Below are 23,290 nucleotides of genomic sequence, written 5' to 3'. Positions count from 1 at the left end.
GGTGGACTGGGACCCTGCATTGTTCCTTTTCTTGGATTGGGTTGGTGTTTTTTGCTGCTAGAGTAAAGATAAGTGTGGTCTTGGCTGAGTGCTAAGATGTACCCGGCCATAATAACCTCTGCTCCATGGTCCTTGTCTGCTATTGTCCTTTATTAAACTTTTTGTATTTTCACAGGGGAGTGACCATGTTTTTCACAATACCCTGCAGAAAACTGCAGCAGGAGCAGGCAGATGAGAGCTGGAGCAGCCCAGGGGCCAGAGCCCCAGACAGCCCCCCTGGGCAGTAACCAGCTGCAGAGGAGAGAGGGATTCTGCCTCCAAAGGAGCTGGACAAGGAGTTTGGGACTTCTGGTTGTTGTTTTTTCTGTTTGTTTCTCCGTTAGAACACAGAGGACACCTCACAGCTGCTGCTGCAGCCACAGAATCCTTTGCCCAGGGGGCTGAAGCATGGCACAAGCAGCACCTCAAAGGGCACGGTGCCATCCCGACCCTGCTGCTGTTCTTGGGGCTCCAGAGGTGTCCTTTCCCGAGCTCTGGGCTGCCGCTGGCATCGGACTCTGCTCAGTTCTTTTTGCTCTTGGGGGTGTCATACTTTCTCTTGCTCGAGTACCAGAGCAGCAGGGGGATCCCGATGGAGGGCAAGGTCATCACACCAAATGCCGCCCAGTCCAGCTAGAGGGAGAAATTGTTAAAAGTCAAAGCAACCCAAGCCAGGGGAGTCTTAGAGCAATGGGATCAGAGGAGAGGGAGGGGAGACCTTGCACTGTCTGCAGCTTCCTCACATGGGGAAGCAGAGGGGAAGGTGCTGACCTCTGCCCTCAATGACTAGGGACAGGACCCGAGGGAGCACCTGCAGCTGTCAGGACAGCCAACATTCAGGCTGGATATTGAGTACTGCAAAGTCAAGTCCTTGCCCTCCACTGCATATCTGTTCAACAGGGATTTGGAGGCCAGCAGCCTGGCACCATCCTCACAGAGAGCCACAGGCACCAGGGCAAACACGGCAAGCAGCAGGAGCTTCATCTGCAAACACAAGGAAATGGAATGAAATCTCTGAACACTGGCCTGTGGGGATGTGAGGATTGCCATGGCAGTGTCCCAGACCTGCAGCCATGGAAGAAAAGTTCATGGTCTCCTCCCCTTCCAAAGCCCTGGCCAGTGTCACTCCCTTTCACAGAATCGTGGCACATCCTGAGGTGAAAGGGACCCAAAAAGATCACGGAGTCCAAGCCCTGGCCCTGCACATCTCAGCAATGGGCAAAGCTTTCAGATCACTCAGCCTCTTCTAGTCACTTCCACAGCAAAGGCCTTGGTAATAACAATTTCATCAGTTTTAGCAGCTAGTGGTTAATTGTCCTTGCAAAGAACACACCAGAATGAGTTCCTCTCAGCAAGCACAGCTCCTCACTCCCAGCACTGCTCTTCCCTGTCTCCAGGCACTGAGGAAGCACCAACCCTGTCCCGTGGCTTTTGTGACCCCCTGCACTCACCCAACCCCAGAGCCTCTGCTGGGGGACAGGGAGAGCACAGCAGGGCACTCCATGGGGCTTTCAAACACAAAAACTGCCCCAACATCAGGGCCCTGCCCTCCACAGCCACAGCCGGGCTTGGACAGGGCTGCAAAGACCACGGGGCAGCCACAGCAGCTCTGGACAACCTGTGACTCGCCTCCCTCATCAATTCCTTCCCAAAATCCCACCCAACCCTGCCCTCTTGCCTTGTTTTGTCACTCCAGACCTTGTCCAAAGTCCCTCTCCAGCTCTTCTGGAAGCCCTGCAGGCCCTGGAAGGGCTGGAATCCTCTCCAGGTGAGCACCCTCAGCTCTCCCAGCCTGTCCCCGGAGCAGAGCAGCTCCAGAGCCCTCAGATCATCTCTGGAGCAGCTCCTTGTCCTCCCTGTGCTGGGACCCCAGAGCTGGAGCAGCCCTGCAGGGGAGGGTCTCAGCAGGACAGAGGGGCAGAATCCCCCCTCACACACTGCTGGGGATGAGCCCAGGGCAGTGTTGGCTTTCTGGGCCCCCAGTGCACATTGCCATGGCTTGCTGAGCTTCTTGTCAACCCACACCCCCAAATCCTTCCCAGAGCTGCTCTCCAGCCATTCTCCCCCAGCCTGTTTGTGCTTGGGGTTGCCCCAGTGTAGCCATGATATTTTATGAAAAATCCTCTGCTGGGATTTTTCTCCTATTCCAGCGGAGGAGCCTCAGGAAAGAAATGTGAACAATTAACTCTCTGATGGCTGTGGAACGCGGGCTGGACACTGTTTGCCAGCAGACTGTTTCTAATTAATGGCCAATCACAGTCAGCTCACTCGCCTTTGTAATTCCATTCCATTCCATTCCATTCCATTCCATTCCATTCCATTCCCGTTCTTCCCAGCCTTCTGACGAACCCTTTCCTCTCTATTTTTTTTTAATATAATGTATCATTTTAACGTAATATATATCACAGCATAACAAATCAGCCTTCAGGAACACGGAGCCAAGATCCGCGTCTCCTCACACCGACCCCAGCGCAGGGGCAGCCCCAGGGCTGGCACGGACCCGCCTGCCCAGCCCTGCCCAGGCCGCTCCTGCCCCCTCACGAAGCCCACAGGGACTCCACGCCAGGGAACCGCCCGGAACGCCCCGGCTCTGCCGCTCCCGTCCCCTCAGAGCCCAGAACCGCTCCTCTCCCACAGATCCTCCCCTCCAGGGCCTCCCCAGCGCCCCCCGCTCGGTGCCGGGGCCCGAGGAGCCGCCCCGGGCCCGCCGCCCCTCACGGCCCCTCACCGCCAACGCCGCACAGCCCGCTCAGCGCCACCGCGGCGGAAATGACGCACTCCAACCGCGCCTCCGCGCGCGCTGTGCCCCCTGGGAGATGGAGTCCGCGCCCTCAGGGACTCCGCGCCTGCGCACAGCGCGCGGCCTGGGTGGTGGTTCGTTTGGGTTTTGATTTTGGTTGGTGTGGAAAACGCCGGTCACTTGTGGTTTTTTTTTTTTTTGAAATTTTAAAAGTTTAGTAGTAATAAAATGGTTATAAAAATAGTGATATAATTAGAATAATAAAATTTGAACATTTGAGGTTAGGACAATATGAGACAATAAAAACAAAGAGATACGGATGGCCGGGTAGCTTTTTCTGGGCAACACAAGCCCGAAAAAGGACCCCTGTTAACAGAGAATTAACCCTTAAAAACAATCACCTGTTGCATATTCATACACCTCATACATGATGCATAAATTCCATTCAAACACAGGATTCTGTCTGGTCACTGTCAACTTCTTCCTCTCAATCCTCATGCCGTCTTCCTGTCTGAGCGAGGTGGGAAGAAATTAGTTTTCTGCTGATAAGGGAGCAATAAATTCCCTTTTCTGAAAGATTTAGGTGTCGTGCAGCCGCCATCCAGCGAGGGCCCCTCATTCCTTTCTACAAGAAAACATTCCACGTACATAGTTCCTATTTTAACTACAAAACCTGCCTTTTTTGCTATGAAACTACATTTACCTTAGTATTAAAATATTAATACAACTTAATGTGTATAGTAAATGTCTGCGTAGAGCCATATAATATGCACTTTTCACAGCTGGGAGCAGGCCCCAGTGCTGCCCGCCTTCCAAAGAAATAAGTATTGATTAGGAGGCAAATGTGACTTGCCACCAAAATGACAATAATGTACAGAGATTCCTTCCCTTAACCCCTGGGGAGTAACTGTGACGTTTCAAGAGAAACTCCACACATCTCCACGCAGAAGATTTCTGCCTTGTGAAAGTTTGGTATGGCTTTTAGGGTTTGTAAAGTGAGGTGTCTGTTAGTCAAAAATCTGACTTACATTGCCAGAGCTCACTTCTTCAGTGAGATTTTTATTTATTTATTTTTATTTTTATTTTTATTTTTTATTATTTTTATTTTTATTTTTATTTTTATTTTTATTTTTATTTTTATTTTTATTTTTATTTTTATTTTTATTTTTATTTTTTGGGGGATGCCAGAGCAGTGTTAAACCCATGGTGCCAGCATGACTCCCTACAACACAGCTCGTCCTGTTTGAGTTATCTGAGAGGCCAACAAACAACAGATAAACTCTTTGTGGGAGGGTCAGATGCCCGGCTATGGAAGGAAATCACACAGGCCTGAAGTTTCAGGTTGTTCTAGATTGCAAGGCAATGTGTATTCTGCTGCCATCTGCTGAAGGTGGGGCAGTTATCTTCTGCAGTTTTCTTATCTCTTCCACAAGCCAATCCTCCCTCCGGGGAGATATCTGCCGTTAATGGCCCATTAATTATTAATTATCTTCTGTTAATGGCCCATTGAGTGTCCCTGCATGGCTGATAAAATTCCACCACCCCACTGGGAGATGCTGCGCCCACGTGGAGGAGCCAAGCATTCCTACCTGGATGTAACCCGAGATTTTTGGGACACCAGAGCAACATTTCCACTGGGTTCCCAAAGGAGCAGCTGCCTCTTCCACGGGATCTTCAGAGGAAGGCTGCACCCTTCTGCAGGATCCCTGCTCCTGGAGCACATCTGCCACTCCAGGAGAGGTGCTGCCGCAGTTCCAGTCCAGCTGGGCTGCTACAGGAACTTGAGAATGTGATAACAGAGGGTGCAGAACCACGCTGCATTGTCAGGGGTTGTTATGTAAATGGTGATGTCTAGATTAATAGGTTTCAGTCCCAGCACAGAATCCATTGGTGTGAACAATTCCACTTATTCTAACATTTTGGAGGAGACACCAGCTCAAAGAATTTCAGTCCTCACCATGTTTTATACTGGAGGTACAGTCACAATATTTCGGCCTGTAATTTTTTCTGTTTCTTGCAATGCCCAAATTACAGCTTTAATTAATTTTTCCCTTGGGTTATAGTGTATAGAAGAGCCTAGTAATATCTTGGACCAAAATCCTACAGATTTTTTTCTGACTTTTCAGTCGAGTTGTCTGCCACAATCCACTTTATCACCTAGAATTGATACTTTCAACTCCAAAGGATTTCCTTGCCTAAGAGTGTATAGTTTGGCTTGCTCAATCAAAACTTTTTTGCAGGCATCACAGGCTTCTTCTTGTTCTTGTTTCTTTGTCCATTGCTAAACAACTTTCTTCCTGGTCCATTTTTGCTGTTAGAGACACCACAGTGTCTTGGTGTGAGGTGACAGAGGAGTTGAAAGAGAAGAATTTTTGTGCATAGGCGTCGACTTCTGTCAATGATGAAACATTTTTTGCTGTTAAGTTCCTATTTATTTCTGATTATGGGACACTGACTTGCACAAGATCACTCCACATTTGTTTCCTTGTCACACGTGAGGTGAGTCTTCAGTTTTGCCCGATGATTTTCATTCACCACCCGCACAGCTGGTTCTGAAATTAGGGCCCAAATTTCCCCTAAGGTACTTGCTAGGACACCTACATTACTGGTAGCACTGTGGTGGCTGGTGTGATCAAGGTCTCCAGTGAAACAGGCACCCCTCTCAAAAGCTGTATTTTGATACTTTTAGTTACTGCTGCCCCATCCAGACTAGATCCTGTAATTACCCGGCCACTGGGGATGAGGAGCTGTGAGCAGAGGGGTGCTGGGGGGCTGCAGGGGGTGTGCAGGGGGGGCTGCAGCTCAGCCCTGCCCTCTGTGCCCTGCAGGGACTCCAGTGACGAGGAGGAGACAGTGGGGCTGTGGCTGGGCACATCAAGGACAAGATCAAGGGCCCAGGGGCTCCCCTCCAGAATGGCCCAGCTGGAGGAGGTGGAAAAGAGTGAGGAGAGCGATGTGGGCAGCAGTGGGGTCAGCAAGGACAGACTGCTCTGCTGTGGGGTGGCAGTGCCCCCTGTCCTCCCCAGCTCTGGGCATGCTGGATGCCAACACTGCACTCCTCTCTCCCTTCAGCTGCCAGCAGCAGGCCAAGAACAGTGAAAGGGAGGGCAAGGGCCCAGGGACAGCTGGACAGTGCCACAGGGCAGCAAAACCACGGCTCCAGGTGCTGGGATGTGCCTGGAGCCCCACCAGTGCAGCAGAAGCTGAGAGCCACTGGGAGGGAAGGGCTGGTGAATAAATCACCTGGTCCTCAAGGCACCCGAGTCCTGGTACTCTGAGCTGGCATCCACCATGCCATGGTGGTCCTGACCTTGTGATACCCCAGCTCCTTGCTGCCCTGGCTCCATCCCTGCTGTGACCCCAGCCTCTCAATGCCCCCCAGCACCTGGGTGTCACCATCTCCATGCCCACTGCGCCTGCAGCCCCTGTCCCCAGCCTTTATGGTGTCCCCATTCCCCTCCCTGTGGTGCCCCCAGCCCCTCAGTGTCCCTCTCCCCATCCCTGCAGTGCCCCAGACTCTCAATGTCCCTGTCCCCAACCCCACAGTGCCCCCAGTCCCGAGCTGCTCCAGGGCGGGGATGCAGAATGGACAGACAGCTGGACACGGGGGAAGTCCCTGCTTCTCCGTTTATTACCAAGCAGCCTTCGTTTAAAAAAAAAACAAACAAAAAAAAAAAAAAAAAAAAAACCCAAAAAAAACAAAAAAAAAAAAAAAAAAAAAAGAGGGGCGGGGGCGCCCGGGCGGGGCGGGGGCCGCCCGCCCGTGGTTTGTTTGGTTCCTGACACCAGAGAGGTTCAAGTAGCCGAAAAGGTTCAAGTTCACCATAAGGCACTTTAAAGCCATGACGGGAGCAGAGCCCCCCCGGCCCCATCACCCCTCCCGGCACCCCATGGCAGAGAGAGGCCGGGCAGCGCTGGTGGTTGGCAGCAGAGGGGCTGTGTGTGGGGGGAATATATTACATCATCTTTTTAAATATAGATAAAACTCTTATTTGTAGACAAATAGTGCCGGTCCCCTCCACCCCCGGGGAGGCTGCGCCCTGCGGGGGGCATGTGCAAAGGACAGAGGGGTGACCGTGGGGGCCCGGCCACCCCAGGGAAAGGGGAGGGGGGGGTCCCACGGGGCCGGGGGATTTCGGAAAGGGGAAAGGGTCCCGGGGGGGGCCGGGGCTGCCCCGCACCCGGGTGGGCTCACCCGAATAGTGCAACCAAGAGAAAGCAGCCGGGAGTGCAGGGGCGAGGGGAGCTCGCCGGGGGGGGCTGCTTGGAGTGGGGAGGTGGGGACAAGCTATGCACAGCGTAGGGCAGTGCCCCCCGTACCCCACTGGAGAGGATGGGGGGGCTCTCCCCACCTTGGGGGGGAGGGGGGCCTTGGTCCGTGGGTGCCCCTGCCCGGTCCTGGCATCCACGAGGGGTTTGGTGGGGGGACATCCAAGTCCCAATCCCCCCCACCACCCGCCTGGGCATGGCCAGGTGGGCCCGGGCACGGTGTGGGGGGGGGTGGTAGGGGCCCCCCACCCCCTTGTGCAAATCGGCCGAGGGGAGTTTCCCCCTTTGCATAACTAGGAATGAACCGTGACGGGAAAAACAGGAACAGAAACCCCAGTGGGCACGGCACAGCTCGGCATGGAACGGGCACGACACCTGCCGCTGCGTCGGCCTTACGCCATCTCCACCGGCACGGCGCCGTCTGGCTGCGGCCCTTCCTCACCCTCGGGCTCCTCTTCCTCCTCCTCGGGCTGCCCTGGAGCCCAGTAGCGGGCAATGGAGAGGCGCAGCCCCTCCAGCCGCCCGTTGGAGAGGTCGAGGCCTGGGGGCCCCGCGGGCGGCGGCGGCGGCTCGTCGCGGCGGCGGCGGCGGGTCCGCACCTCCAGGCAGTTCTGGCCCTTCAGGTGCCGCTGGAGGTGGTCGTCCTTGGCGAAGGCCTTGTGGCAGAGGTAGCACTCGTAGGGCCGGGCGCCTGTGTGCAGGTGCATGTGGTTCTTCAGGTCGTAGCTGTGCAGGAAGCGGGCGCTGCAGTGCTGGCAGGAGTAGGGCCGCTCGCCGGTGTGCTTGCGCATGTGGATCTTCAGCTTGTCGTTCCTGCGGGTGGGACACACAGGGAGACCTTGAGTGGCGTCTTCCCATTGTCATGACCGTGTCATGGGACTGATGCTGGGAAATAAAACAGCTCAAGGCACGTTCCTAGCGGTCCTGTTCCATTTGGGATTTGTACACAGACCCGTGGCTGGTGACAGCAATGGTGCTGGAAGCCCGAGAGCAGGGATGCTCTGCAGGGCACAGGGCTCTGGCTGCCTGGCAGGGCAGGGGACCATTGTACATCTGCGTGGCTGAGATGCAGCTAGCTGCTGGCAGGGGGGATGCTGCTGGCTACCCCAGGCTGCTCTGGCAGAGCACTCCCCTGGACCTGCACCACAACCATGACAGATGAGGCGCTGTGGGTGCCATCAGGTATCAGGCCTTGGGTGATCTGGCAGCACTCACAGAGCGCAGAACGCCCCACTGACCTGACTCCACCAGCAGCTATGGCAGAGGGACACCACCAGGGATGCTGCTGGGTACCTTAGGTCAGCCCAGCAGCACTCATGAGGTGCAGGAGGCCCCATAACCCCACAGCACCACAACAGAACTTGCAGGGGGTGCCACAGAGGATGCCATTGGGTACCCTGTGTTGGTCCAGAGCACTCAGGGGGTGCAGAAAACCCCATAAACCACACCAGGGTAGGACTGGCACGGGGAGGGTGCCACAGGGGATGTCATTTGGCACACGCCAGAGAGCCCGTCCAGCAGCACTCACCGCGTGAACCGGACTCCGCAGACCTGGCAGGCAAAGGGCTTCTCGCCGGTGTGCGTGCGCATGTGGCGGGGCAGCTTGCCGGCGCCATGGATGACCTTGTGGCAGACGGGGCACTCCTGGGGCATCTGCGAGCGCCGCTTGCGCACCAGCTTGTCGGGGCTGTCCAGCCCGGGCGCCAGCGACTCGTGGTGCAGCGAGCTCAGATACGCCATCAGGTCGGGGTCAATGGCGTCATCGTCAGAAGCTGCCTCCTCAGGGGACAAGGGGGGCTGGTAGGGGAAGGGGAAGGGGTGCGGGGGCAGCTCCTCCTCCTCAGGCAGCTCAAAGCTGTCGTAGGGCAGGGAGAGCCCCTCGGGCAGAGGGGGCGAGGGCAGCTGGGAGGGCAGCGGGGGGCTGCCGGAGCCCTCAGCCTCAGCGGGTGGCTCCTCGGCGTGGTTGTTGAGCTGGGCACCGCGGGCTTGCAGGAACTTGCGGGTCTTCTTGCTGCGGCGGGGCGTGGGCCGGGGGGGCGGCGGGGCAGGCACCTCACCCTCGGGCAGGGTGGAGAAAGCCTCCAGGTAGCGGCGGGCGCGTTCGCAGTCGCCGTCATCGGGGCCGGGTGCCTCCAGCCCGCTGCCCTGCAGGATCTCCACGCAGGCAGCGATGACACAGGGGATCTCCAGCAGCCGGGCGGCACGGAGCACCTCGCCCATGTTGGCGCTGCTGATGGTCAGCGTGGCTGTGTAGGCAAACTCCAGCAGCGCGCCCAGAGCCTCCGGCCCCACAAAGTCCAGCTCACAGACCTCCTGGCCCGGCCCCGGCCCTGCGAAGAGCTTCTTGAAATAGCGGCTGGAGGCGGCCAGGACGGCGCGGTGGGTGCGGTACTCCAGCCCCTGCGTCTTGATGGTGACATCGCAGAGCAGCCCCAGCTGCCGTTGCTCGTTGAGGCAGCTCAGCAGCTCGCTGCTGTGCTCGGGGAAGGGGATGCCGATGAGGTCGTCCTCTGGGCTGGCCATGGTCCTCACCTGCAGGAAGGAGAGGATGCTGCTTGACTGACAGAGGAACAAGCTTGGGAGAAACGCTGCCATGAACACAAGGAGCGCTCCCCGTACGTGCTGGGTGGCACTGGGGTTTCAGTGGGACACTGAACTGGGGCAGGCTGGGGGCCCAGGCCTGCGCTCAGCTCCCTCCACGCTGTGTGAAGGTTGGCGGGCGCGGGCCCCCCACCACAGGCCTCCACGCTTCCTCCGCCACCACCAGCAGCCAGCCGCCCGCGCCGCCACAGCAAAGGGAGAAATCTCAGCGTGGTGCCTTTGAACAGCAGCGAGGTGCAGCACTTCCTGCGCCAGCCCACCCACAATCCCCCCAGCCCACCGCCACGGCCGGGCGCAGCCACTGGCTCCCAGCAAGCCCGTCCTGGGAACACGGGCCTCACCGGCAGCAGGCACGGGTGGGCGGGCGAACGCTGGGAAGAGCACCCCGAGGGCCGGGGGCCGCCCCGTGGAGCCCAGCTGGGCTGGGAACAGGGGCCACACTTCCTGCCACGGCAGATTAGGATCAGCACCTGTGCCACCGGTTCCTGCCCCCGCTCCTGGTCGGGACTGGGCCCCCTCCCTCCCCCCCTGTGCCCCAGCCCGGGGCCACTCCTCGCCCAGCCAAGCCCAGCCTGCGCCAGTCAGGCCTTTCCCACGCTGCAGCTGGCAGAGCTTGGCCTCAGCCCTGAGCCCAGCGCTGCTCACACTCCTGCTGTGGTCCCCGTGGTGCGCCAGCAGGGGACCCACGCGTTCCTGTGCAGCCAGCACAGGTGGGAAGGGCGAGCCCATGACCCTCAGAACCTGCAGGCAGGCTGCAGGCAGCTCCAGGGCTGCAACCTGCCCTGCGACACCATGGCCAGCTATGGCCCTTGCAGCCAGCCAGGCTGCTGGGTGACACCGGCCCTGCTGGGTGACACCGGCCCTGCTGGGTGACACCGGCACTGCAGGGTGACACTGGAATGGGAGCCGAGCAGCTGCAGCCTGGGGGAGGCAGGGGCAGGTACCACCTCTGGGCTGTGGCTCTCGACGCCGCCAGAGTTGTGCCACGCCGAGCCGAGCCGCGCTGGACAGTGGCATGTGGCACCGGCCGTGCCAGGCAACGCCGAGCCACGCCATGCCCATCCACCCCAAACCCACCGGGCCGTGCCAAACCACACTGCGCCGCCGGCAGGCGGGCGTGGGGGACGTGCCCCCTCTTGCCCACGGAGGGGCGGCGCGGGCGACGGCCCCCGGCACAGGGGCCCATCCCCAAGCCGGCCGCTCCCTGCGCTTGGGCGGCTGCCAGCTGGGGCTGCCTCGGCAGGCAGCTGGGAACGGCCCCGGAGCAACCGGCTGCGGAGCCGCCCCAGCCGCTGCCGAGCAGGCCCGACCGGCAGGGCAGGAGGCAGCCGCCCCTGAAACTGGGAGCCAGGCAGTGCCGACCGCCTGGGATGCTGGCGCCAGCAGCCACGGCCAGGCCCCCCTCGCTGGCAGGAGCCCATCCCAGCAGTGGTTGAGGTCCCCTCTGCCCGCCGAGGTGGGGGCGATCGGATTAGGGGTGATTAAACCATCAGGGGCCTGGGAGCCAACAGGCAGTGACAGCCCCCAGTGGGATTAGGTAGGATTAGCTGCTGGGGCAGGATTAAGCGGGGGGGGGCAAGTACCCCATGCCACGGCTTGGGCAGCTGGAGGGGGATGACAGGGATGGGGCACCTGCCAAGGGTGGGGCAGTGCCCCACGGACCCCCAGGACTGTCCCAGGATAAGGTGGCACTGTGTCCTCCAGCGCTGCCTCCTCCAGCATTGGCACCAGGACAGCCTCCCTTCTGCCCTGGTCCCCCTCCAGCCCCACAACACACCTGGGCACAGGGCACTCGCAAGACTGATGGCACCCACTGGCACGTGTCTGGGCACAGGGCAGCAGCTGAGACCCCACCACATCCCAGCAGGTGGCTCTGAGGGTGGGCACGGGCACCAGCCCCACCACGTCCCAGTGCAGATGGACACAGCCTCGGTGCTGCCAGTGCCACAGAAATCACCGGCAGAGGTCTGGTGACTGGGACCCCTGTGAGCAGCCACGGGACTCGGTGCCACCAGCCAGGGCTGGGGCAGGGTGGGGGCGAGGCGGCGGTGGCAGGAGGGGGATTTTCCGTGGCCCCAAACCGCCCCTTACGGCTGACACCGCCACCCCCCCGCACATCCTCCTCACTGGAGCGAAGTCACATGCTGAGCGGGTGCTGCCGTCGAGGAGATCACCGCAGTGATAAGGAAATGGCAGAGGATGAGGTGTGAGGGGGCCGGAGCCGCCCCCAGGCCCCCCAGCATTCCCTGGCTGCTGCTGGAGATGACGGCTGGCAGGGCGCAGGTGGTGATGCCCGTGGCCTCGCCACGCCAGAGCTTTCTTGGTTACCTCAGTGCCGTGGCTGGGCACGTTTCGGCTGAGCAGGGGACTGAGGAAAGGAAAAAGGGGGAGTTGCTCGCCGTGCTGAGCTGGCTCCCATGCAGGGCGGGTGGCAGCAGGAACAATGTCTGCCCGGGTCACCCTGACATCCCTCTGCCAGCCCAGGCTGCCTGGGACAACCATGGGCAGGCTCCACGCCAGCTCCCTCTGTTCCAGGGGTCCAGCCACCCAGGCAGGGCCATGGGCAGCGGGGTGGGGCCCCTGCAGCACCCCTCCCACCTGGGGACAGGCCGTGTCCCATGCCACCAGGCAGGCATGGCACCCTGGGCGAGGGCACAATGCCAGCCTGCGCCGAGCTGGGGACAGTGGGAGGTGTGAGGTGGAAAAGGGTGTCTAGGGGGGATCTCCCAACCCTTTCCCCCATGGGGAAGGAGAGCAGAGGTCCCAGGGAGCACGGTCCCCACCCTGGGCTGCTGCCAAGTGCCCCTGCTTTCGGTCACAAGAGTCACAAATGCTGTCGAGGGACTTCACAGCCCCACTGGGGAGAATGAGTCACCCCGGAAGGGGAGCGCAGCGCAGAGTCGCCCTGGCCCCTCGTCCCGTGGGGCCCCTCACCCTTTGGGATCAGGACGTGGACCCAGGAGTCCAGGCTGTGCCAGCCCCCCACCCTGCTACAGCCTGAAGCCAACTGGGAGCAGCAGTGGCCCAGGTGCCCATGGCCACGGTGTGGAGGGCAGGGGCTGTGCAGCCCCTCTGCCTGCCCAGCAGGGAAGGTGGTGGCCAGGGTCTGGCTCAGCTGTAGCAAGCACATGCTGGGGGTCTCATTGCTGGAGGAAGTGGGGAGAGCAGCAGTGCTCTTTGAAAGAAGAAAAGAACGAGTAGAGACAAAAGGAAATGGTTTGGAGATGAAAGAGGATAAACAGTCCCCCACCCCACAGCACTGGGAGTGAGCCCCATGGCACTGCTCAGGCCCCCTGGCACTGGGCTAATGTCCCAGCCATGGGACATTTGCCATCAGCACTGAGAAGGGGGTTGAGCACCGTGGCCCAGGGCAGCCAGCACTGCACCTGGGGCCAGTGCCAGGAGGCTGGACACAGGGCATCCCTGCCACGCTGGAGCAGGACCAGTGCTGTTGCCAGAGCCACTCCTGGCATCTGTGGCAGCGACAAGAAGCAAAGTCCCCGTGCCGCCCACCCCGCCTGCTGGCACTGCGCTGGCATCCCGGCCCCCTCCCGCTGCCAAAACCCACCCCACTGCCACATCCAGCCGCCTGGCATTGCCACCGCAGGCTGTGGGCCCTGCCCTGCCGAACCAAAGTGACCCAGATCTCGCCACTCGTCCCATCCCACCCCATCCCATCAGCAGCAAGCATGGTGCAGGGCTCAGGCGACACCAACACCCCGCAGCCTGCCGGTGCTGACGCCCAGACCTCCCAGTGCCCAGTGCCACACCGGGTGCCCACCACCCCGGCGCCCTCCTCCGCCACGGCAGCGGTGGCAGGGTGGGCGTGCGGCTCACCTGCCCGGTGTCCCGGCGTGGCTCGGCGCTGCGGCGGCCCGCGGTGGCAGGCAGGGGAAGGCAGGGTGCTGTGTGAACTTGGCCCCGCTCCCCGCTGCACTTGAGCTCAGGATCCCACCTCAAAAGGAGTCGACGCCCACACCCCGGGTCACGCACCTCCCAGCCCCGCTTCCCAGAACACACACGGCATTAACCCTTTGCGGCCGGTACTGCGCCGTGGGGCGCCGGCCCGGAACCGGGCACGGGGCATCCCCCCGGCCCACTCCCACGGGAGAAAATTCCCAGCAGCGCCAGAACACCGTGCCGTAAGTGTGCCTTCCCCGACACCACCGCGGCCCCCAAGCCGTCTGCCCCTGCCCCCCCGTGCCGCAGCATCACACGGGCTCTCACCTTGCCCTGTGCCCCAAGGCAGGGCGCTGGGTGCTCGCCACTGGCCATGGCCAGCCCAGCCGGGCTGCGAGGGCGCCTGAGCTCGGCGGGAGCAGGGCAGGGCTTGGTGCAGCATGCTGCAGCCTGCCCGGCCAGCCCCGGAGCCACCCCCCTGTGCCGTGGATTCCTGTCCTGCTCTCCCCTTGGAGCAGGTTCCTGCGATCCCACGGGGAATGCGGGAAGCGGTGATGGCGCAGCTGGGCTATGCTATGACCCCCTCCGCTCCCTGGGCAGGGGCACCCGTGGGCTCCCCGGCCGGGCTGCACATTCACGCAATCCCCCCCGTAATTAACACCTTCTGTGTCCCCAGCTAAACAGCAATTAGCAGCCCGGAGAGCGCGCCCCACACCCCACCACCAGCACCAGCACCCGCCCAGGCAACCCACGCCAGACCGGTCAGGGGCACCTGCACTGCGGCACCCTGGCACGGCCCGGCAGCCTCGGGTGCTGGGGGTGCCTGCAGCAGGCCAGGCAGAAAGGGGAAGAGCCCCACAGCAGCCAGGCAGCAAAGGGCTCGGGCCCAGCCCCAGCAATGCCGACGGAAGGAGCTGGGTTGTGCAAGAGAGCCCCTGTGCCAGGCGGTGGGGACGGGCAGAGGGGCATTGCCAGCGTGCCCTCCGTGGCATCCCACCTCTCCCGTCACTCTGGAGGCAGCAGTGGCAGCACGGGTCACCCAGTGCCCGGAGTGCAGGCAGCACACAGCCTGCACGGGGTTGTGGGCAGCGCTGCCCACCACACTGCCACAGTGAGGGGCACAAAGCAGGGCACAGCCCTGGGCAGCATTCCTGAGAGGGGGGGAGGACAGCAGGGAAGGAGGAGGGCTGTGGCACCTGCTGCCAACCCTTCCCCTGCCCTTTGTTCCCCATAAAGGAGGGGAATGGCGCCAGTCCCCCCTGGCCCAGGTGTGCCAGGTGCTAAGGGCGGGAGATAAGGTGGGCGAGGCGGGCAGGGAGGGGCATGGCACGGCATGGGCACGCAGCCCTGAGTCAGGGTTCCTACTGGTGGCCAGGATGGGGTGAGTCACCGTGGCCCCCCCACCCTGGGGGTGTTGCAACCACCCAGGCGCTGGCCACAAACTGCTGCTCGCCCTGGCTGGGGGGGCATCGGGTGCCTACCTGGGGGGGCAGGTGGGGACGTGCTGGCCTTTGGGGAAGATGGGCTAAGCTCCATCCATCCATCCTCCTCCAAGATCCACCCTTGCCTTGGCCACCCTGGCCAGTGTCACCAGCGAGGGGACATGGGCTCATCCCAGCTCCTCTTCCAGTGGCAGCATGGGCAACCCCATCTCCTGACACAGAGCAGCACCCTGACCTGCCAGGACAGGTGTGGCCAAGGGCATGTGGCATCTGTGTGTCACCTCTGGCCATCCCAGTGTGCCAAGGAAATGGCTGGGGCAAAGGAAGGAACGTGCAAGGGGAAGGGAGGAAGGGAGGGAGGGAGGGAGGGAGGGAGGAAGGGAGGAAGGGAGGAAGGAAGGAAGGAAGGAAGGAAGGAAGGAAGGAAGACAGACAAGGCTCTGGGACAGGCAGCTCACCTAGAACTGGGCCTGCTCGCTGGCCCCAGGGTGAGCTGGCTCTGGAGCTGCTGGCCCTGCAGCACAGTCACGGGAACCCCTTGGAGGGCAGCCAGACCCCCTGGGTCCCACTGTGCTGCACAGCCCCAAGGCCCCCCCAGCTGGTGGCACCTCCTCCTCAACATGCAGGGTTCATGTCCTCACAGCACCTCGGGGACCGAGCATCACCAGCGGCACAGGCCGGCCCCCAGTGCTCCATGCTGGCACCAGGCTGGTGCTGGTCCTGGTGGGGTCACCTGGCAAGGACAGTGCCAGCCCACAGCCCCCCCCTGCACACCCTCCAAAATAGCCCGGCTTCCGCCCCCACGGCAGCTGCCTGCTGCCAGCTCCCCGCTGCCCACGGCTGATCCCGGGGAGGGAAGGGGGGCAGGAGATCCTAATCCCCCCCAGCCCCCCCGAGCCCACACAGCACGGGCAGCGAGGCCGTGCCCGCCGCAGCCGCTCCAGCCCACAGAGTGCCACTGAGGAGACCCCAGCCCGCCCTGCAGCAAGGGGAGGGCAATGCCCCAGGGCTCCACGTGCAGCCTCTGTGGAGCCCCTCTGTGGGACATGGGCTGTGCCCAGGGCCCACCGTGATGTCTGCACCACACCAGCTGCCTTGTGCCACCCGAGCAGGGCACAAGGGCCTCTTCCCTTCTCCTCCTGGGCCCTGCAGTGGGGCTGACAATCCCCCTGTCCACCCTTGCTGCGGCTCCAAGCCCTGTGCCCTGATGGTTGCCCAGGGGAGGGGAATCAAAGCAAAACTGCTGGGGTGTCACTGTACCAACAAATGCCAGCCAGCACAGCCACGTTCTCCACCCTGCTGGTGTTCAGCGTAGGCAGTGCCTGGCACCCACCTTGCCCCAGACCCGGTGCCCGGCAGCAGGACCCCCTTACCCACTCCCCACTGCAGCTGCTGCCCACGACAGAGACAGCCGGGCAGAGTGGAGCACGCAGTGCAACCAAGGCTGCCGGGAGAGGCCAGAGCTCGCCTGACCTACTTCTCCTTCCGCATCACCTGCTTTCATTTTCCCTCACCCGGGCTGGTCCCCCTGCCTGCCCAGGGCTCCGCCGAGTCACGCCAGAAGCTCTGGGGACACAAGCCACCCGGGCACCACGGCTGCCACTGCACCATCCTGCGTGCCAACTGACCTCCCCAGCGCTGGGCACGGGTGCACCGAAGGTCACCGGCCACAGCCCCGGAGCCCCGGCATCACCACCTCCCCTGCCTGCATGGCTACCCAAGCGCCATCTTCCTGGCACGAAGCGAGTTAGACGGGTCTCAGCCCAGCCCCTCGCCAGCTCCTCTGACCGCCCTGGGGCTCGCTGGGGTGTGGACATGCAGCTCGCGGGGCATGTCAGGGACGCCAGCGCTGCCACGGGGAGCCAGGCGGGCGCCAACCCCGCAGACGGGGCGGCCGCTCCCCCCGGCACCCTGCCTGCTCCATGGGGTTACCGTGGGAAGGCACCGGCGGCGGCGCAGGGGGAGCGCAGGCTCCCGGGGGCTCCCGCCAGCAGCCCACACGCCGCTGCCAGGAGAGATTTCTCCTTGGTTTCATCATCCGCCGCCTGCCCGCCCTGGAGGAGAAGTTCCTGCTTCCCGCACGGGGCAGCAGCCGCCCCTGCGGGGCTGGGGGGCAGCGGGGGTGCCGCCGTGCCCCTCCCGGCCCCGTGTGCTCGGGCCTGTCGCGTTCGTGCCACGTGTGCACCGAGGGTGCCCGGCAGCAGCTGGCACAGCCGCGCTGCCACAGCCCGGGGCTCAGCACCCCTGCGCCCGGGCAGGGGGTCCCGGAGGGTCCCCAGGACCCGACTGGGCTGTGCCACCCCCCACACGGCTGTCACCTCCCTGTGGTCACCTCCGCAGCCACCCCCGGCTGACACTGCCAGCCCTGCTGCCCCACTCTCTGTGCTGTGCAGTTTCCCCTTCTCCATGCAGCTACTTTTAAGTTCCCGAGCTCAGTCCTCCCTCCCTCCCTCCCAGCACCAGCATCACCACCGAAGCCTCGAGTGGCTGCACCCCGGCAGTGCCGGGGGGTCCCAGGCTGCCCCCCGCTCCTACCAGGCTGTGGCGGGGGAAACTGAGGCACGGCGCGACTCACCCCACGACAAAACCGGCACCGGGTCCCCTCGCCAAGTGAACGCAGGCACGGATCGAGGGCGGCTGTGGCCCAAGACGTGGATCTGCTCCGGCGGGAGGGTAAATACCGCACCCCGCCCCGGGCAAACAGCGGCCGGGGGCAGCCAGCCAGGGGGACGAGGACAGGTACGGCAGGGCTGGGCGCACGGGGCAGAGTCCACCGGTGCTTGGCAGGTGCTACCATGACACCGATCCCGGGGGACCACTGCACGGCCGAGCCGAGGCACCCACTGCTGCTGCCAGCGTGCCAGGGCCGGGGCTCACCAGCGTGGCACAGCGTGCTGGGACACTGGGATGCTTTCCAACTCCACCAACACCGGCGCAGAAGGGGCTCCCTGAGTTGCCTGCCTCCTGCGACGGTGCCGTCCCCACCCGGTGCGCCAGGCATGCCGCCAAGCTGCTCGCCACGTTAGGAACGGGGGGGTGGCAGCAGCCGGTCACCCGTGGGAGACCCGCGGGGGACCCCGGCTGGATGGAGCGGCACCGCAACAGGAGCACGGCGGAGCCTTGGCAGCCGCCCCGGCACGCAGCGGGGACCTGCCGATGTCACCGATTTCCCGCAGCCCCGTGCGCAGGGACCGGGAACAGCCCACGAGTGACACCCCCCGCCCCACGGGCGACGTGTCCACCGGCTCCGGCGGCGGGCGGGGACACAGGGGCCGCGCAGCGATCGCCTGCCAGCCGTGCCCACCCGCCGCCCGCAGCATCCCAAATCAGCGCGACTCACCGCAGCCGGGCGGCAAAAGCGGTCGCCGCACCGGTGCCCGTCCCGATCCCGCTGCCGGTGGGTCGGTACCTCCGCGCAACCCCCGCCGGTGGGTCTGTCCGCTCCCACCCACTGCCGCTCACCTGCGCACCCCGCCCGAGCCACAGACCGGTCCCGGAGCCACGGCCCCGCCTCCGCCTTCACCTGCCGCGGGAAGCCGTGCGTAGGGGTGAGGTACGGCGGGGTGGAGAGCCGGGCTCGGGGAAGCGGGCACCGAGGAGCGGGCACCGGGGTCCCGGAGTGCCGGGCACGGCGGGGATGGAGAGCTGGGCGCGGAGAACGTGGCACGGCGGGGTGCCGGGCAGGCGGCCAGCGAGCGGCCCCCGGTTGTCGGCGGCGCTGGAGCGGGGCGCGGCGGCCCCCAGCGGGGTGGCTCCTCCGCAGGTGCCTGGGCGCGGGCCCCGCGCAACCTGTTTGGCCGCTGCCGGCTCCCGGGAGGCAGCGGCGGCCCCGGGGCTCACCTCGGCTCACCCCGGCCCCCCCGCGCCTGGCTGCGAGCGCGGCCACTGCCCGGCGCTAGCGGAAAGTGTGAGGAGCCACCGCCGCTCCGGGGCTGCCAAGGCAAACACGGCCCCGCGCAGACGTTATGTCAGTGGGCGGGGGGGGGCCGAGAACGGGACCCCCACCCCTTCGCCAGGCCCCGGTACCGGGCACCTGCCGCCGCGCCTCGCCCAGCCGCCCGCTTCGCTGCCGCCAGCTCCGTCCCTCCGACCGTGCACCTGCATCCCCGTCCACGGTACCGGCCCGCCGCGCTCGGGGCTTCCGCGGGGCGGAGGGGGGAACCGGCTGAACCAGCTCACCCTCCGCGCGGCTGCCACCGACCCCCGGCTGCATCGCTCCCCGCCCGTCCCCTCGGGCCGCCGCCGCCGCGCTCCGCCGGTGCGCTCGCCGCGTCTCGCCGTGCCCGCTTCCCCCGAGGCGCCGCCGACGGTGCGGTCGCACTCACCTCTCTCGGCGGGGCCGGGAGCGGGGCCGGGCGGGGGCCGCGGGCTCAGCCGGGCCGGCGGCGTGGCAGGAAGGACCGGGTGGTCATCGCGGCCCGCGGCAGCTGCCTGCAGAGGGCACTGCCGGCTCCCGGAGCCGAGCCCCGTGGGCGGCACCGACACGCGTAGGGACACGGGGGTCTCTTGGTGCCGGCGGCACCGTTTATTTAGGTTAAAAACAGCAGACGCGACTCGGGCAATCCGGGAGCCCCTCGGCTGCGCTTGCTCGGGGCTCCCCCATGCTGCCAGAGCGGTTGAAGGATCCCCCCCCGGGCCTGGGACATCGCTTGGGTAACCCTGAACCGGTCCCCACCCCGGGGGTGCTCACCTGCCCCCCCCACTGCACCTGCCCTGCACCTATCCAGATGTTCTAACCTGCCCCACACCAATCCAGATGTTCTGACCTGCCTCACATCTATCCAGATATTCTGACCTGCCCCACACCTGTCCAGATGTTCTGACCTGCCACACATCTATCCAGATGTTCTGACCTGCCCCACACCTATCCAGATGTTCTGACCTGCCCCATTCCCCCCAGCTGTACCAGTTCACTCTCATTTCCCTTGTCTGCAGTGACACCTAGGCCCACAGCTCCCCCTCCTCCCCACTCCTCTCACCTCCCTTCTCTCCTGCTCCCTCTGCCCTCACCAGCCCTGTTGCCACCCCCCCAGGCCTGGCCCTGACAATGGGGACTTCTGCCTCATGCTCTGCTTTTTTTATAAAAATAGATAAATTATTATAAACTTAAACATTAAAATTATATAAAATTTTAAATAAAAGATATTAAATAGTGCCCTGCATCACTGAGAGCCCCGTGACTGGGAGAAGCAGGTGCTGGCAAGGTGGTGAACCATGCAAGAGGGGCACTGCATCCAGTCAGCACTGAGGCACAGAGTGCCCAGAGCCAGGACGATCCTGCTGCAACACAGCCCTGGAAGACACAGGCTGAGGAACAGTAGAAGGGCCCCCCAGCTTGTGAACCTGCTTTGGGGGAGCTCCCTGGCACCAGCCCGAGCCTCAGCGTGGCCGGTTCAGCAGGACCTCAAGCCAGCAGGGGCAGGAGGTGATGAACTGCCGAGAGTAGCAGGGTCCCCAGCCCTTGGCAAAGCTGATGCGGATACTGTGGGGGTCGCAGGGTCCCTCCCCAGGCAGCTGCCAGCCCCCTCTGCCCCGTGCCCACTCATAATCGAAGACCTTTGCCGAGTAGCCAGGCAGCACCTTGAGGACAGTGAGCCCGCAGGCACCGGGGGGGCTCAGGGTGGGCGAGCTGACGAAGATGGGGTGCTCGCTGCGGTTGTACGCCCACACGCCCCCCGGCTCCCGGCTCAGCAGCAGCCCCCGGCCGATCTTGCCCCGCGCCCGCCGCACGGCGCAGCTGCGGTAGGCGGCGGGCAGCTGTGCCAGGCAGAACCCGCTGCCCCGGGGCAGCTCGCAGAAGACGTTCACCGAGGCCTCGTGCACGGCGAAGAGGCGGCCCACGCGCGTCCGGTACTCCCAGTAAGCCAGTTTGCACCAGCAGCCATCCTTGATGGTGCTCCGTGAGAGGCTGGTGTCTGGCAGGGGAGAGAGAGCAGAGCTGTCACCACCCGGGCGTGACTGAGCCAAGCAGCTGGACGGGCCAAGGGGAGTGGGCACAGAGGGCGTGTGAGGACAGAGGGATGGACGTGGCCGCACCAGGGGTGCCTCAGCACGGAGTCCTGCGCTGGGTGTGAGCCCCTGGAGCTGTTGCCAGCCCCCAAGTGCCGTGGTGAAGGGGTGGGAGAGGGCTGTGCGGGGGGCTGGTGCCTGAGTGCAGGGGAAGGTGGGGCAGTGGCAGCTGGTGGCCTTGGTGGCCAGCAGCCAGGCGGGAGCTGGGGCTGTGTGCGTCAAGGCACATTGTGTGTGTCCCCATAGGCAGCACTTCCTCCAGCAGGGAGCCTGGTGCTGCCAAAAATAACAGCAGCTTCAGTGGCGGGGGGGCGTCTGGGCCCAGACTGCTCCCCCAGCAGGAACCCCTCATCCCCTGTCGGAGCCTTTTCCTCCTGCTGGGAGTGACCGCTGGCTCCGTTCCCTGATTTTCATGTTCTGTCCCCTCCAATCTCTGCTTCTGGCTCAGGGCTTCAGCCCTGCCCAGTGCCCTCCTGCCTGCTGGGTGTGGCAGAGGGCTGTGGAGTGTGCTGGGCCCATCTTACCGCACCAGTCCCCACCGTTGTAGCTGAACTCCATGAGCTGGGGCTCGTCTGGCCAGGACGGACCGCAGGATGCCTTCAAGTAGGGGGGTGGTGGGGTTTCTGCAGGGGAGAGAAAAGGAAATAAAAGGCTGGGAGTGCATCCTGCCCCGCTGGAGCCCTGAGCCAGCCCCAGAGAGCAGGGGTCAGAGCCTGGGTGGGCGAGGCAGCCTGCAGCACTCACCAGGTACAGCCAGGCGGCTGAAATGATGGGGGTTGCAGCACAGCCCTGCCAAGTCCCCGCAGGCCCCCTGGCCCCCTGCACAGTAGCAGAGGTGCTTGAGCTCATGGGGCTGGTGGAGGTCAGGCCAGCGGAAGAGGCGACAGAGCAGGACTTGAGGGGGGAGTCCCTGCTTGACCCCTCGTGGGTCCCCCCGTGGTGCCAAAACGCAGCCAGACTCCCAGGCGCCCCGGCTCTCCACCACCTGCACCAGCAGCTCCAGCTCCTCATCCTTCAGCTTCTTGAAGAGGGCGTGCACCGCTGGTTTGAGGGCGCCGGGGCCATCCTCGGGGCTGGCTGCTGCACAGCGCTGCCGCCACAGCCTCCGCACCAGCCCGGCGCGGCGCGAGCGGAACATGGCGTGGTCGTGGGGACCACCTGCAGGATGGAGACAGGCGTCACCCGCCGTGCCCTCAGAGAGCTGTGGCTCCGGGGGGGATCCCAACGTGCATCTTCCTCTGTCCACCCAGATCCCCGGCAAGGCTGCTTTGCCTGGGTTTGCTGCTGTCATGCCCACCATGAGGGCACGGTGCTGCTTCAAGGCGTACTGGCATTCCCTCATCAGACACGAGCCCAAAAACAACCCTCACTGCTGGGGAAGCTGCCCGTGCTCACACAGCAAGGGCAGGGGTCCGTATGCTCCTGCCCACAGCACCCACCCGCTCCCCTGTCACCCCCCACGGCGGGGCTGGGAAAGGGGTCCCTGCAGAAGAGGGTGTCACTCACGGTGGGTGGCGGAGGTGGGCGAGAGGCTCCAGGGCACTGCATGGGGCTGTGCTCTCAGGGCGGCCGGCACTGCTCTGCCCGTCACGCGTCACTGCCTGGACTTTTTCCTGTGCTGGGACGCTCTCCCCTCCCCCGGACCTTCCCGTTTGGGGAATTCATTGATTTCCCTCATCCCAGCCAGCCCTGGGGCTGAGCCACCGCCAGGCCCACCACGTCAGGGCTACCACACCAGGACACGGCAGGCACAAGACGCGTGGGCTCCAGCGGTCAGGGATGCCCAGCACCGTGCTGCCAAGGCAGCCAGGTACAGCCAGGAGCCCAAAAAGCACCACAGACACCAGTGCACAACCACAGGGCAGGGTCCAGCTGAGGAGCTGATCTGGGCAGGGGGAGGCCGCAAGGCACAGTGGCAGGGCACCGTCTTGGCAGACCCCATCCCCGTTTTTTGTCCTCACAGGGACCATTGCAAGGACCACCTAAGCCCCTCATGGAATCTTGGGCAAGGGTTTCTGTTGCCCCTCAGTTCCTGACCTGGCCAGGCCCCCCCCGCGGGCAGTGGGTGAGGGTGGGAGCCTGCTCCACAACAAAGGAGCTAATGTAAACGGGACCCTTATCCCGCGCCGGGCCAGGCTTCCTGCTCCTGACTTCCCGCCGAGATAAGGGAGGCCACGCTGGCGCCAGTGCTGCTGCCGAGGACAGGGCACGCAGAGCTTCCCCCGGGCTGGGGCCAGGCACCAGCACAGGCAGCAGTGGGGCAGGGTGGGCTCACAGACCCATGGCCCCA

At 63.5% G+C, this 23,290-nt stretch overlaps 3 protein-coding genes across 8 annotated transcripts; all 3 read right to left on the bottom strand.

The window, feature by feature from the left end:
• Positions 1-129: 129 nt before the first annotated feature.
• LOC120498901 (translocon-associated protein subunit beta-like) lies at positions 130-2,664 on the bottom strand. Its single transcript, XM_039702124.1, has 3 exons — positions 2,312-2,664; positions 874-1,023; positions 130-672 (listed from the first exon to the last, which is right to left on the bottom strand). The coding sequence occupies exons 1-3, from the start codon at positions 2,348-2,350 to the stop codon at positions 562-564; spliced, it is 300 nt and encodes a 99-aa protein (XP_039558058.1). The 5' UTR covers positions 2,351-2,664; the 3' UTR covers positions 130-561.
• A 3,842-nt stretch (positions 2,665-6,506) lies between these two features.
• ZBTB7B (zinc finger and BTB domain containing 7B) lies at positions 6,507-19,406 on the bottom strand. Of its 5 annotated transcripts, none has more exons than XM_039702108.1 (3): positions 19,317-19,406; positions 8,577-9,580; positions 6,507-7,861 (listed from the first exon to the last, which is right to left on the bottom strand). In XM_039702108.1, exons 2-3 carry the CDS (start codon positions 9,569-9,571, stop codon positions 7,441-7,443), a joined length of 1,416 nt encoding a protein of 471 aa, XP_039558042.1. In that variant the 5' UTR covers positions 9,572-9,580; positions 19,317-19,406; the 3' UTR covers positions 6,507-7,440. The 5 variants fall into 5 exon arrangements, with proteins under 5 accessions (XP_039558042.1, XP_039558038.1, XP_039558041.1 ...); XM_039702104.1 differs by lacking the exon at positions 19,317-19,406 and adding an exon at positions 18,454-18,521; XM_039702107.1 differs by lacking the exon at positions 19,317-19,406 and adding an exon at positions 18,332-18,453.
• An 86-nt stretch (positions 19,407-19,492) lies between these two features.
• On the bottom strand, positions 19,493-22,651 carry LOC120498888 (mothers against decapentaplegic homolog 6-like). Of its 2 annotated transcripts, none has more exons than XM_039702109.1 (4): positions 22,507-22,651; positions 21,745-22,158; positions 21,525-21,623; positions 19,493-20,906 (listed from the first exon to the last, which is right to left on the bottom strand). In XM_039702109.1, exons 2-4 carry the CDS (start codon positions 22,136-22,138, stop codon positions 20,371-20,373), a joined length of 1,029 nt encoding a protein of 342 aa, XP_039558043.1. In that variant the 5' UTR covers positions 22,139-22,158; positions 22,507-22,651; the 3' UTR covers positions 19,493-20,370. The 2 variants fall into 2 exon arrangements, with proteins under 2 accessions (XP_039558043.1, XP_039558044.1); XM_039702110.1 differs by having other exon boundaries at positions 21,540-21,623.
• Between the last annotated feature and the right edge of the window lie 639 nt (positions 22,652-23,290).

This window comes from Passer montanus, unplaced genomic scaffold (genome assembly GCF_014805655.1).
Source record: "Passer montanus isolate IOZ18808 unplaced genomic scaffold, ASM1480565v1 scaffold154, whole genome shotgun sequence".
In the NCBI taxonomy this organism is placed as follows: Eukaryota; Metazoa; Chordata; class Aves; order Passeriformes; family Passeridae; genus Passer; species Passer montanus.
The sequence above is the reverse complement of the archived record's forward strand: the minus strand, read 5'-3'. Positions and strand labels throughout refer to the sequence as shown.

What these genes read in the sequence shown, in the direction of transcription:
- ZBTB7B (XM_039702103.1), bottom strand. Translation starts at nt 17,992, where the DNA reads ATGCCTGGCGCACCGGGTGGGGACGGCACCGTCGCAGGAGGCAGGCAA. An exon ending in GGTGCCGGTTTTGTCGTGGG is followed by an intron (nt 9,581 to 17,566) that starts GTGAGTCGCGCC and finishes TCCTTCCTGCAG; the next exon opens with GTGAGGACCATGGCCAGCCC. An exon ending in TGCGGAGTCCGGTTCACGCG is followed by an intron (nt 7,862 to 8,576) that starts GTGAGTGCTGCT and finishes TCCCACCCGCAG; the next exon opens with GAACGACAAGCTGAAGATCC.
- LOC120498901 (XM_039702124.1), bottom strand. Translation starts at nt 2,350, where the DNA reads ATGGAATGGAATGGAATGGAATGGAATGGAATTACAAAG. An exon ending in AATGGAATGGAATTACAAAG is followed by an intron (nt 1,024 to 2,311) that starts GCGAGTGAGCTG and finishes TTGTGTTTGCAG; the next exon opens with ATGAAGCTCCTGCTGCTTGC. An exon ending in ACTCAATATCCAGCCTGAAT is followed by an intron (nt 673 to 873) that starts GTTGGCTGTCCT and finishes TTCTCCCTCTAG; the next exon opens with CTGGACTGGGCGGCATTTGG.
- LOC120498888 (XM_039702109.1), bottom strand. Translation starts at nt 22,138, where the DNA reads ATGTTCCGCTCGCGCCGCGCCGGGCTGGTGCGGAGGCTGTGGCGGCAG. An exon ending in CAGCCGCCTGGCTGTACCTG is followed by an intron (nt 21,624 to 21,744) that starts GTGAGTGCTGCA and finishes TCTCCCCTGCAG; the next exon opens with AAACCCCACCACCCCCCTAC. An exon ending in CAACGGTGGGGACTGGTGCG is followed by an intron (nt 20,907 to 21,524) that starts GTAAGATGGGCC and finishes CTCCCCTGCCAG; the next exon opens with ACACCAGCCTCTCACGGAGC.